The sequence below is a fragment of the Protobothrops mucrosquamatus genome, unplaced genomic scaffold (genome assembly GCF_001527695.2).
Source record: "Protobothrops mucrosquamatus isolate PMUCROS unplaced genomic scaffold, P.Mucros_1.0 scaffold411, whole genome shotgun sequence".
Taxonomy (NCBI): Eukaryota; Metazoa; Chordata; class Lepidosauria; order Squamata; family Viperidae; genus Protobothrops; species Protobothrops mucrosquamatus.
In genome coordinates, this window is record NW_015386740.1 from 298,829 (window position 1) to 313,295 (window position 14,467).

Consider the following 14,467-nt stretch of genomic DNA (forward strand, 5'->3'; position numbering starts at 1 on the left):
CTGCACTGACAGATATATTGCTTTCTGATGCTGCCAGAAGTTTAACCTGACTTCATAATGGTACTTTACGTTTTTGGGAAGAGCCAGAATTTTTTTAAATTGTAAGGTCTGAGACAATACAAAATTAGTCAAAAGCATGAATTTATTACTATTTAGAAATAGTCATTTATATAGCTTATTTTAATGTCTATAAATTCTTAATAAGATGTATTAGCCTGCTATGTTCCATTGATTATTATTGCACTTCATCAGCATTGTCTTATTTGAATAAAATGGTAATTGAACTGAGTCTAAGGAATAGGCCAGACATAATCTGAAATATCACAAAATAAGCTACTGTAAAAGATTCTTAATCCTCATGCATAGATTATTAATAAAATTATTAAAATGGTCTTGGTATTGTATCGCAAGTCTACAAAGACATTTCCATTTTATGCATTCATATCCATGCAAATTTTCCCTCTATTTTTTAAATAATAATCCCTATTGAAATGCTGGATCCAGTAATTAAAGAAATCATATTAAGCTGGTAATTAAAAAATAATTATTGACTTTTTTAATTTACTGGTAACTGATATATTTTAGCCTCTATACTAGCTTTAGCACTGATCCATAAAAGGAGTTTATTAATTCTGAATATTTTAGATAGTGTAAAAATAGTCACATGCAAAACACTTGTCAGGTATTGGTGTCTATCAAGATACAAATGAAATTCCTTGCTGGAATCATCCCCCTTTGCTTGTTTCCACCAAGCTGCTTGGCATATTACAGCCTTTTATGCTGGCTGGGTTTAATGGCTTGCCTCTATCTAGTGCAGCTGAAAACCAAACCCTCCATTCATAGAAATCTAAGCACTTACCTTTCCTTTGTATTGTTAGTTACTGCTGCTTTAGTTTGTGGTCTCTATGACAACTGTTTAAATTGGGATGGCCAACTGTCATCTGGAGTATTACGGAAAGAAAAGTGTTAGTGAGCCCGTAGTCCCACAGATAGAGCATTTCAATATAATCCAATTTTAATTGAGCTCCAGAGACTTTGATGTGCTGCAGAAGGTTGGGAGAGAGCTATTCCAGGGAGAAATTAAAGCAGCGCAGCAAGGCTTCACTTCTCCAGACTGTCACCATTTTAAAGAAGCATTAGCATCAAACTTAACCTTCCCCTATGGAACATCTCTTTCAGCCTTTCCTGCTTTTTTTTTTACTACGCCATATGTTACAAAGGCAAAGGTACTTTCATCTTTCTATATACATTTTTACACCCTCTTGATTAGATTTGAAAGGCATGTACTGGACTTGAGATGCATCAGAGGCCGTCTCTTGGACTTTGTTTGCAATTCATAAAAAGAAATAAAAAAGCAGGAAAGGGATTAGTTTACAATTGTCATCTGGCATGTGTTGGATTTTTCTCTGAAAGATTGCTGAAAAAGCAATCGAGCTGGATGCTAGAAAGTTAAAGATTAGATATCACAATTATTTTTAGCTTGGTTTTAGCATTTCTCATGAGTGTGTGAATCCTACTTTATTTGAAGATGTGTACATCTGATAAGAAACCACTCTTTAGTCATTTCCACAAAATAGTCTTATTTGTCAACAGAAGAAAATACTCACAAGGGAATGAAAATCAACAATAAAACTGATATTGACTAATAATTGGACAGAAGGAAAGGAAGGTTCTTTAACTGATTACAACTACCAAATAGTCTCTAGTTTTATTTCATTGATGGCTACTCAGTGATTTCAGTAATTTCATAAACTTACAGCAGTGCATGCAAATTTAGTTAAAATCAAAAAGCAATTTCTTTATTTTGGGGGCCTTAACTTTCAAAGCTGCTACTGATATATAAAATGTAGACATCAAAACATGGAGAGCACACAGTTGTGTCAGAAATCATAATACTTAAATGAATAAAACAATGGTTAGGACTGTTACTTCCTCTTTTATCAGAAGTGAGATACTTATCTTAAGTGGCACTATTAGTCTTAAAGCCATACAGTTTAAGAATATATTTATACATATGTGCAGATCATCCTAACCTTTGAAAAGCTTAGAATGGCTAATAGTGATAATATTTTATTCTGTTATTTGTTGATAATAGATGTTCCAACTGGATGTGCAATCAAAAATTGCAGGAGTAGTCCTGTACTATGTTCTTGTTAGTTAGTCTAGTTTTCTTAAGGATATACAGTTATCCATTTCCCCCCTCATTAGTTGTTTACTTACCAGTTTCTATAAAATTAAGTATCATTACATTCTGTTTAAGTGCTATTAGTAATATATTACCAATGACCAAGCCTTGTAGAACGAACAGGTCATTCTGTGAGCTGTCTTGAAGAACTAATGCATTTCCTGCAATGTACTTCATTTTTTATTTTACCATCTGTTTAATAAAAATATGATCAAAGATAAGATAGATAAGATAAGATAACCTTTGTTGTCATTTTTATACTGTGGGCACAATGGCACACATCAAAAATGAAATTTAGTTGCCCGCTCTCAAAGTGAAACACATACATAATACACATTTAAACATACTATATACAACATATGTATAGATCTACACCCTTACATATAAGTAACATATAAATATTAATCACTGTCCAGCTTGAATACATAATGGAAGGAGGAAGCTTTAGATTTCACAAGGCTAATACTATATGGAACAAAACTGTGGCTGAATCTGGATGTTCTGCTTCAGATACCACGAAGCCTCTGCCCAGAAGGTAACAAGGAAAACAGGTCATGAAGAAAATGTGTAGTGTCCCAGATAATCTTATGGACCCTGCTCAAGCAGCGCTTCTGTGCTATGTCCTGGATGGGAGGGAGGGAACTGCCAATGATCTTTTCAGCCATTCTCACCACTCTCTGCACCGCCTTCCTCTCTGAAGCAGTGATGCCTCCAAACCAGACTGTGATGCGTTAATATTCAAGCATGGGCGATGTAGAAGCAGGTTTTTAAAGTAAATTATTATTTGGATATATACTTTCTGTTGCATTTATGCAGCTGGGAAACTTCATGAATACTACTCAGTCTCTGTTGCTAGTCTTTTTGATATAATTTTTTCCCCATTTACTTAAATAAAGGAGGTAAAAAGTTATGATGACACAAATAACTTTTCTCTACTTCTTCTATCCCCGGGTTAATTGTTTTGCTTATATCCATGTAATAGTTTTAATAATACAAATTGCAGAAAAGCACAGTTGAGAGACTGAAGGAAGGATTAGAAAGAATCAGAATCAGAAGGAAATATATATCATATGTTTCAGGGAAACTTGGTTGTCACACAGTGCCATTTCTATAGAAAAATAAAATGTTTGTATAACAAGATCACAAAAATCAATATGTGTCCTTTTTATTGTAAAGATCCTTGCTTATACAGAAGGCCTTCATGGAAAATGGATGTTCAGTGAAATTCGAGCGGTTTTCTCAAGACGTTACCTTCTTCAGAATACAGCCTTGGAAGTATTCATGGCAAACAGAAGTATGTTTATTGTATCTTTAATATAAAGCAAGTTTTTTAAAAAATCAAAATAGTACCTAGATATTACTATTTTAGTATATTCATATTTCCTATATGGAAATAATTTCTAGAGAGTCTTTAAGAATAATTAATACTGACTTCTGTTCTGAGTAGGAGAAGTTATTGAAGGCCTAGCAAAGGTGCAGTAAAGTGACTATCAAGTGAAATACCGTGGGATGGATCATATTTCAATTATGCAATGCTTTATTATCCATGTAGTAGCTTTATTCCACGTAGCTTGAAAATTATATCTTTCAGACAAAACACAATAAGAAGGAATTGGGGAAAGATCAATTTTTTTTTCTAATTTAAGGAAACCTTCCTTCAACCTTTCATGAATTTTCTTTGTTTTTCTTCATCTACAGATAAGGCTTAAATGTTGAAAAGGGAAGGATATAAATATATTAGCAGAGGTTGAGAGGAGTAAACATTTTCCACTCCAAAAATTAGATCTTGGAAAGAAAATTTCAGTCTTCAAGCATGACTGAAATTAATGGCATTACCGTTATATGAAGCAAATTCATTTAGCCTGCTGTACTATGACCCTAAAACTGTTTCATTGATGCAATGAAGGACTTGGGATTTTTTTTTCATTGCATAGAGTTCCATTGTTAATAGGTAACATGCATAGTGTGACTTTTGTATGCATCAAATTCCCACAGAACCTTTAAGATAACTATATATGTCTCTGTGCACAAAATATGAGAATCCCTTGCATCTTAATTTGAATAAAAATGTAGTAGGATTATATCTCAAATTATATTCTTAGCTTTTTTGTTTGCTTTTGACAACATATTTTGTGTGTTACACATACAACCTTCTTCTTTTTGTATATCAGCAATTATCTAACCCTTCAATTTTCTTTGTACTGCAGCTTCTGTAATGTTTAATTTTCCTGATCAAGCAACAGTGAAAAAAGTTGTATACAGCTTACCACGTGTTGGAGTGGGAACCAGCTATGGCTTACCACAAGCAAGGTATTAAGTATTTGATTTTCTGTTGGGAAATACATGAACGGTGCAATATGATAGCAATACATAAAAGTGCAATTAAGTCGGTTATATAAATTATCTTTATACTAGTTTAAAGTGGATTTGAATTCACCCTCAGGTAACTTCCTTTTCACAACTATTTCACTATGGTGGTTAAGTAGGAATATTTATTTGTTTATAGTTATTCATAAACAAGCACACCCCAAAAGACTCAAAGTAATCTAATCTAACTATTTAAATTGAGGAAGTGAGGAATGCTGGGGAGAAAGGGTTATGATTTTTAGGATCTTAACATCTCTCATAATGCTCCTTCAGCCCACTTCCAATATCACTGATTTTAGAGTTTCTGAAAATGAAATTTCTTGGCCTCAGAAAGACTGTCGAGAAATTGGTGGAGAGGCAGGAGAGAATCTCTTACTAGACATTATTTTTCTCCTGGAATAGGGCCTTATTCATATTTGGTCTCTCTTTTTTTAGTTCATTTAGAATATTCCTAAGAAAAGATCAACAATATTGTGGGGTTCCTTGTGTCTACACCAGTTATATGAATCATGAATTTAGGGATACAGAGTGAATTATATAAATAAATATTTTCCCTTGGAAAAATATAACTTTTTGTTAGAAAAAATGCTTTAGTGATAGAATCTACTAGAAGATTCTTTGAAGGCCACGCTTTCATGAGATATGATTTTGTCTCATTAGTGTTTTCCTCATATTTTCCTTAATGCTTTTCTTATCATGATGTTATCTAGTTGTGTAATGAAAGGCCTGCAAACAAGCAACTAAATTCAGACAGCATCAAGGACACCACAGTTAAACCCACAACTACATATATTCTCTTTTCACTCTTTAATTAATAAAGATATTATTCCTTATATACCTTTAAGTTACTATATTCAAAAAATAATCTTGATCAGAATTGGGCAGATTTAGAAAAACACATAGTGGTATGTAATGTCCTTCTAATATTACCTGAATCATGCATCATTTATTTGATTCTGACATAATAATATTTCTATGAATCTATTTAGTTACTCCTTTAAAGAACAGCAAGTTACCTATAAAAAGTAGATTAATACAATTAATACAATACTATGTTGTGAACAAAACAACCTTGCTTACTACACTATAGCTTTCACTATAATTAAATATTTTTGATATGTTTTTTAAATAAAATGTAATTTTTTTAAAAAAAATTAATATAAAGTAATTTGGATTCCACTGGTAATGATAGCTTGATGTACAAAAGTTGATAAAGTTTTAAAAACATTATAATAGTTTATACAAAGAGGCAGAAGGCAAACAAGCAGTTACAAATGCTGGACACATCAAAAGAGTAGGGAGTTTTATTTATTTATTCGATTTATTCACACTTGTCTCTTTTAAGCTCTCAGAGACAGGGCAACACAAATGTATTCAAAACAAATACAATCTCCTTTGAAGCTTTAGTCTGTCAAATTATTAAATCAAAATATCCAATTAAAAAGATAAGCCAGCTTTAGAGGTAGGAGTTTATGTCCTTTTACTTCCCCCCACCCCCCAAAAAAAGGTAAGTCTGGAATACCAGCCTTAGCTGAGGAAATATAGGCAGCCCTCTTTTTTTGGACAGCTCCCTTTCTTTCCATCTGGCATTATTCTTCCATGGAACATCTCAGTTCCCTGCCAGGGAAGTGAGCAATGTCACAACTAGGCCTCTTTTGAAGTCCAGCAACAGTTTCTTTTGCCATTCAGTTTTCTGACATCCTTCTCTTTCCTTTTTCTCCTTCCTCAAAAGCTCTGTTCTCTCACACAACTTTTAAGATCTTCAAGCATCGAGTTTAAAAATATTCTGATGATGAGGCTAACTGTCAAAGAGATTGTTTTTTTTCCTATTCAAAGAAAACATTAGCAATTGTTTTCCATTGCAATTGTTTCATGGAGTTTGTCAATGTTTTTATTTATCCCCCATGCTCTTTAACAACTATATGTTAACTGTGGAACTTATAGATGTGGTCTGAACTGCCCTCAGTGTTCAGATGACCTCTAGAATTATTTCTCCTTTTTATCTTAAACTTCATTTAAAGTTTGAGAAGGGTAATAATTTGAATGAGGGCCAATCAATTGACGCTCAATCCTGAAAAGAAAGCGATGATGTCCACTGAGTAGTTCTTAAGCTGTCCTTGAGGATGTTTGAGAATGTTCTTGAATCCATCATTGTGACTGATTGCACATCTGGCCTAGTGGATAGTATCACATTACATCAACTCAGGCAGATATACCACCTGAAATCCTGTTTGTGCAGAGTTAACTTAGAGACATTCTGGGCTAAGATTCAGCTATAAATCTGTCTTTAGCTATTAGGCTCAAATTGGGCAAACCTCTAACAGATACTGAAGCTCTATTACATGAGGGTGCAATTCCTTCTTGAATCCACAATAGTTAAATCCCACATTTCAAAGAATTCCCCCCCCCCCCGAGTTTGATAGCATAAAAATTGAGCAATTGTTGGCATAATTGACACTTCTGCTCTAGAACTCTTGGTTTTCAGCTTGTCTCTCATGAAAATATGATTTCAATTATCTATACTATAGTAACTAATTCAATTGCATTTCTACAATGCATTGTGCGTAAGGCTATTTCTGAATTACTATTTTGCATGACTGAGGTGTTCATGTAATTCTTTATCAGTACCTTTCCTATGAAAACTTCCCAGATTACATTCTGTTGTCTTAATAGTTGCAGGCAAATATACTTCCCATCTCCAGTGCATTTCATGTTGTGTAATATTTTATCTCATCACCAGCAAGATTAATGTTTTTTCTCTTCTTTTGATGTACAGGCTGTGTATATATATTATTATGAAGATACTTCCATAAATTCTTGAAGGTTTAAAGTGCATACTATCTAAATATACTTTCAGTGGTATTGTAACAAAATAAAAAGAAAATTAAATATAAAATATAAACTTACCCAGTTATAGAATATAAATTGTTACAAGTAGTTCACTAATGTATTAATAATTGGTGTATTAGTGTAAAATGCTTACATTTTCTATAATTCTAGAAGGAACTAGATATAGAATTAATTGACAAATGGGTTCTAAATAAGTAAATCAATGTATTGGTTGAGAAATATTGCTTTGCGATAAATCCATATATAGACATTTAACATCATATAGGTAAAATGTGTATCATGGGAATAGCATCCAATAAATGAAAGTCAAGAATGGGCATTGAGGAGGTATAAATAAAAATACAATTTTCTTGTCATATCTTGCTATAACAAGGTGCCTTTAGAGCTCTACATAGCATGGACTAGACCAGACATGTTAAACTCACGACGTGATGTGCAACGTATCGGAGCTTTTTCGCCATTGCCAGCAATGGGGTGGGCATGGTTTCCCGATGACGCGTCCGGCCCTCGGGATGGCAGTTTGACACCCCTGGACTAGACTATTTACAGGACCACCTCTTCCTGAGATTATTTGCGTATCCCACCAGATCCAAACACAACCCAAGTCTCTTCTCTGAAATGCTGCCATCCAATGGGATCTAAGAATCATGCCTTTTCTATGGCTGCCTCTTCCTTGTGGAACACCCTCCCCCTGATATTCTAGCTTTTTAGCCTTCTGGAAGGCCATAAAACCCCAGATGTTTAGCCAGGCTCTGGGGTAGAGTAATGTAAGACTGTGGATTACTGTTGGGACACCTTAAGAGGATGCTTAGGCACTTGGTTTTTAATTTTTTTTGGGGGGGGTATTACAGTATTTATGTTATGTAGTATTATTTGAGCCACCCAAAGTTGTTCTCTATGATAGGAAGCCATAAAAATATTTTAAATGGATAAAATATACCTGTTGTGAATTGTTACTTGTGGCATAGTGTATCTAAAAGGGATTAGGCACTTATGGAAAATCACAAAACAATTGTTATTGTTTAACATTTCCCTTATTTGCCCATCTTAGTCTTTCATAGCAAATTATTCATGCCTCAGCTGTGTATGCTGATGAATGAAAAATCCATCTCCTAACTAATTAAGAGACTTTTTAACTCTTTATTTTGTTTTAATTGTCCAGGTAACTAAAAAGAATATGATGTAAGATTAATAGAGAGTCTCTTAATATTCTCAATGTCAGACATCTTTTTCAAGATGTAATATCTGATAGATATCTTATAAATCTTTACAATATTCTACTAACCTTTCTGTAGAACTCAAGAGAGAAAACTCTCATGTTACATTCCTTATTCAACTTTCATTGTCCTTATTTGGAGCTATTCTAACAATGCTTAACAATTTACTTACCATAGTCACAGTTATTATCCACATTGCCTTTGGATGAAGAATAATGCTTTGATTAAGCCCAAGTAAAAAGGTTAGAAGGCAGAGGAACTAAGAAGGAAAGAAATAAAAAAACAGATGGATGGATGAGTACATAAATTATAAGTTATTGAAAAGCTGAAGAAGAAATTGGAGACACAAAAGCTAAAATAATAAAAATTAGGAACAGGGAATGTGTTATAGATTAGCTTATATTAACTTGTCTCTGGAGAATAATACATGTGTTTATTTATTCATTATTTATTTAACTTGGTTGATACATCAAACAAGCTCTTGACCAACTCTGTGTGGTTTACAATCCAACTATACCTACACAGGATTAAAATAATAAAAATGCAATATAAATAAATAAGTAAACTTAACATTAACAATTTAACAATGAAATATTGTGTGCCAAGGAACCATAAACATTTATGTAATCAATATGCTTACGTGGAAGGAATTTCTCTCTACTTATCATTTGATCAAAAAGAAATGATAAAGTTTTTATAAATTTTTCAAATCTCAGAAAAGTTGTGCCAAGTTGAATTTCTAGGTAGGTGGATTATCCAGAAAAAGAGGATAGCAGTCAGGAAGATCTACTTCCATAAACAGATTAAGAGAGAGAAAAACCACAAAATCTACACTGAGCTAATTAGGTGAGCAAAAACTATTGGAAGCAAGTAGTTCTGTAGAATCTAAAGTATAGCTATCCAAAGAGCTTTAAAGACCTTTAAAAATGACAGCTGACACCTTGAATGGCACCCAAGAGCTGAGAGAGTAGCTCTTGAAATAAATGTGTTACATGGGTAAACCACGATATATCCATAACTACTCAAGTTGCTACATTATGGACCAGCTGTAATTTCCCAGTGGTATTCAAGGACAGATCTATGTACAATTCATTACAAGTCCAAATAGGAGGCAACCAAGGTTGTAATTGGCAAAACAAATGACATCCTATTCCTGCCTATCCAGTTTTGCTCATTTCATATGCATAATCATGTACAATGTCATTTATACTGATTTTTATTTCTGATTTTTCATGATTTATTCTGTCAAAATCATGAACATCTATATTGTGAAGTGGGTAAAGAAGTATTTAAGTATTTTGCTTCAGGAAGTGGAAGACCTAAACTGGCCACTATTTACATGACTAGACCATTTCTGTGAAAATTAACATGATAGCCAAAGTCAGGATTCAACCTTCATACCCTTGGATAGCAATGAAGATGACAGGGAAAGATATAGTAGGACTTATTATCAAATCACTTTTGACTTTTCTTGATTACATTCTCAGAACACAATTCTGTACAACTCTGTCCAGTTAAATTGTCCATGAATTGAAAGGCTTTAAATGTATTACTCTGTATTAGATAGATGATCTATTATTTAATTTTATAAATACGATTTTATATTTATAGATGTTCTTAATTTTGCAAAACTGTGTTCTTAATTTTGATTGATTTTGATAATTTGTTCATAATAGCGTTTCTTTCAATAACAATGTTACTTTTCAATAAAGGATAGATTATTTTAAGATTGAAAATATGAATAATTGTCAGTAGAGAAGCAAATCGACCACTTTTAATTATAATTCCTAGACGAATTTCTCTGGCTACTCCTCGTCAACTTTATAAATCTTCCAATATGACTCAGCGGTGGCAGCGAAGGGAGATTTCCAATTTTGAATACCTGATGTTTCTCAATACTATAGCCGGTGAGTCTTATGTTTCTTTATTCTTCAAAATACGATTCAATTTGTCAAAGTGTTTAGTACTATGAATGGATGGAGTACAATATTCCTCTGTGATGTAAATGCAACTTTATGATTAGTTCGGAAAAAGTACGTAATATCATATTGGAAAAAATATCACTCTTCATATTTGTTTTTTGTGGTGGTTGTTTTTTTTTTTCTTTCTTTCTACCATTTACTATACTGACAGCATGGTCTGAAGCTTTGTTAGAGTCAGCAAACCATTGGTAATGTAAGACTAGAAGTAATTATGGAAAAACATATTTTGCTGTGTTGCAATTCTTAGCAGTAACAGCAAGATAGTAAAATAGTATTCTGCTTAATTCAGATGGTACTTCAATGGTGTTATCATTAAATCACAGCATATTTTAAGTACTATGGACTATGTGTCTAAAATTAGCCTAAAATTAAAAACTGTAAATCAGCCATGATGAGAAGACAAGGGGAAAGAAAGAGAGGGAGGGAGGGAGGAACCCCTCCACATCCTTCCTGATTCATACCACCTCCTAAATGCCAACTCTGACCTGCATGGCACCTCTTGTTCACACCCAGGCGCCAACCCATGCCACCCATCCACATATGACCCTCACCTATAGGACACTTCTCACATACCCCTGTGACCCCAGCCTTCTTGACCTATGTTTCCCTCCATGGTCTCTACCCGAAGCCATGTGTCACACACCCCTGCAACAAAGCAACAGGATTTCCAAAATAATATGTACCCAAATTTCATAAATCTTTATATTGAAGAGTATATTATATTTCTTGTTTAATAATGTAATGAGTTCTTCTATAGTGGTCCTGTTTCTAATCTCTTTTTCATTTTTAGAATAAGTAGAATTTTTTGCTGAAATGTCATATTCAAAATCTCTGGAACTATTTTAAAATATATCTTTCTGCCCTGTTTCTGCAAACATTCCCCAGATGTTACTTTTATCTGTGTTTTTAAGAAGGCATAAATCAAAGAGTTTCAATGTTCTATTAAATAATAAAATTATAATTATTAATCTGAGATGGTTTGCTAATGCAAAATTTTCTTCATTTGCCTAACTAGATCTGAAACTTAGAGTCCTTTTACATTGCTGAATCTCATTTTGACAAACAATTCCATTGTCATTTCATTTTGTTTCTAAAGTTTTTGCTTCTTTCCTACCCTTCTTGTCACTGAACATATTTCATCATGTTTACAACTCTGTGTTTTTTTCCAAAGGTAAACACAGCACTCTGTTACTTATCAATCATGCTAAGTTTTATACTCTCTCTGCCTGGTTTTTGTCTTTATTTTGTAGACTTAAGACTTCCTGACTGGATTATATTATACTACATTTAGTTACCAGAGACCCTTTGATTTATGTAGTGCAGAAGGAAAGATAATAATTTATTTTTTTCACCACATAGAAAATCTGTTTTTCAAACAATAAGTATTCACTACTTAATTATTTTTCTGAACTTTGAAATAATGTAGAAGAGCATAATATTTGAAGTAGATTATCTATTACAGTACTGGTCACTGGAATATTTGAATCTATTTGTAATAAGCAGACTTACTGCATTACATACCAAAATGCATTTAATGTTAAGTTTAAAATCAATATACCTAGTACATTATAAATGAAAATACTGAAGATAGAAAAAGCAATCTAAACACTTTGTTAGAGATAATCCTTAGAAAAGATGAAAATTATTGCTAAGGTAGAGCATATAACATGAGAACGCTTTAATAAATAAAAGACTTATTTGTATAAAAAAGAATGAGGAATATTCCACCCTTATTTAGTATGGAAAGAATCTTTACATTTTAGTCTAAAACTGACATGTTCAAGTAATGAATTCAGAGTTATTTCTCCCCCCTTGTTCCCGCCTCCCTTCCTTTTTAGCATTTTCCACATTTTTACTCTGCAATGTACAAGCCCTCACTGGTTAATTATGTATATATTTAGGTACTGCATGTGTTGGGCTTATTATTGTCATCTAATTAGATGTAACTTGAACTGCTTGCTTCTAGAAAAACCATTAAAAATTCTTTCCTAATGACCTAGAGATGACAAAATGTCTGTAAAGTGTGAAGAAGCAGACAAGCACAGGAACATCGCTTTTAAAGAGTGTTAATCCAGATGCTGCAATCATCTAATTAAACAATATTTTGCTGTCATTAACATTTTCACCAAGGAATTGCAGTTATAATTTCTTTGTCAGCTGTCTCTGTATCACTTTCCTTCAAAACTAAAGTGCCATATAAAAACATTAAATTGGATGGTTTAATTAAAGTTACTTTAATGAAGAAACATTGAGTATATTTCTGAAATTTCATTTTTTTTCCTGTGCCTTAAGTTTTATTGTTCAAGTTATTTAATGCCATAGACTTGCAATATTTAATATTCAGGCTTTAATCTTAATCTTTGTAAATTTAACTGAAAGAAATTTTGCTTCTTCAGTATAAGTAAATTATATGTCAGTATTGTAAAAGTGTGTATTTCTGTAGTTCGTTATGTAGCAGAGAAATCTTTGTGCTTAAGTTATCAGGGACAATGTAATAAATAAAATAGGCCTCAGCCTTTTTGGCCCCCTTTCTACCATTGTGCTGCTAACTATAAGTGGAAATGTAACATTTCTCCTGGGGATAAGTAGGTCCCTTTTATACGCAGAGGTATAAATATTCAAGCAGGCGCACAGAGGAATGTGAGAAGTAACCTCTGCAGATCCCACTGTTCCTTCCAGTGGCAGTCACCATTGGAAGTTAAATCAGCATGCATTGGGTCAAGCCTTCTAAAATAGCTATACAATCATTTGGTTTGAACATTAATTAAAATTATGAGATGTTCTTAAGTTAGTAAAAGTTTCTGTATAGTGATATCTTTTTAACAAACTGGGTAAAATGTGTGATCTATCTGTTTTGGAAAAGACAGTATTATCCACTAATCAAAGGATGCAGAAATATATGCACTATGACAGAGATTTTGGGATGTTTCACAATAATATTTTATACTGATTTATATTTATTTATAAATATATTTATATGTATTTATTAGTAAATCTGTGACTATTATACAATATAAGATAGATTTTGCCTGTCTTTGTATTTTTTATTATTTTTTATTATCTTTTCTAATTTTTTAAAAGTTCTTTTTTAAATGTAAGATTGTTTTGTTAATTGGGTAGGTATAACATTTTAAAATAACATTTAAAAAATATTTAGGCATTTCATATATGGTATTTCACTGAGTCAGTGGTGGGATTCAAATATGTGAACAATTGGTTCTCTGTGTGGATGCCGCTTCCGGAAGTCCATCCTTGGCCTGGGCAACAAAAAATTAGCTACCGGTTCTGCCAAACTGGTGCGAACTGGCTGAATCCCACCACTGCATTAAGTGCAAAAAGTATAAGTGGGGGAGAGTACAGTTAATGAACCTGTCAGGATATAATTAATTCATCCTGAGTGAAGGCACATGCCTAGAATTTACATTTCAACTGTTTGTATATGATCAAGTATATAATACATTTGATGCATATTAAATGAAAATAGAATCATAGGTAGATGCCACCATGATTTATATGCTTATTCTGCACATAGGTTGTACACATACAAATTCATTATCAGTTAAGCTTACATACCTATATAATCCCAGTATATTACTTGTGTAGGCTTTTTATAGTAGAATTCACAAATAATAGATTTTTGGAATTGAATCTGTTACTTTTGGGACAAGGGAGAAAGATTTGAATACCAACATATATTATGTTGTTGGTAGTTTGCTTGAACTTATAGTTAGATATGCTGTAGTTGTTTAGTTCCATCAGATGAAATATAATACATTTGATAATGTTATAAAGAAAATTATGTTTTGATTGCTGTTTTGATAAAGTAGTAGTTTAAACAAACATCCATAATTTTTATATTATTTTAT

At 32.7% G+C, this 14,467-nt stretch overlaps 1 protein-coding gene across 1 annotated transcript in view; it reads left to right on the forward strand.

The window, feature by feature from the left end:
* The first annotated feature begins 3,397 nt into the window (after nucleotides 1-3,397).
* Nucleotides 3,398-14,467, forward strand: part of LOC107287650 (neurobeachin) — a 90,208-nt gene continuing 79,138 nt past the window's right edge. The window contains exons 1-3 of the mRNA XM_015816174.1: nucleotides 3,398-3,479; nucleotides 4,393-4,495; nucleotides 10,411-10,526. Coding sequence (XP_015671660.1) covers nucleotides 3,398-3,479; nucleotides 4,393-4,495; nucleotides 10,411-10,526 — 301 coding nt within the window. The remainder of the gene's footprint in view (nucleotides 3,480-4,392; nucleotides 4,496-10,410; nucleotides 10,527-14,467) is intronic.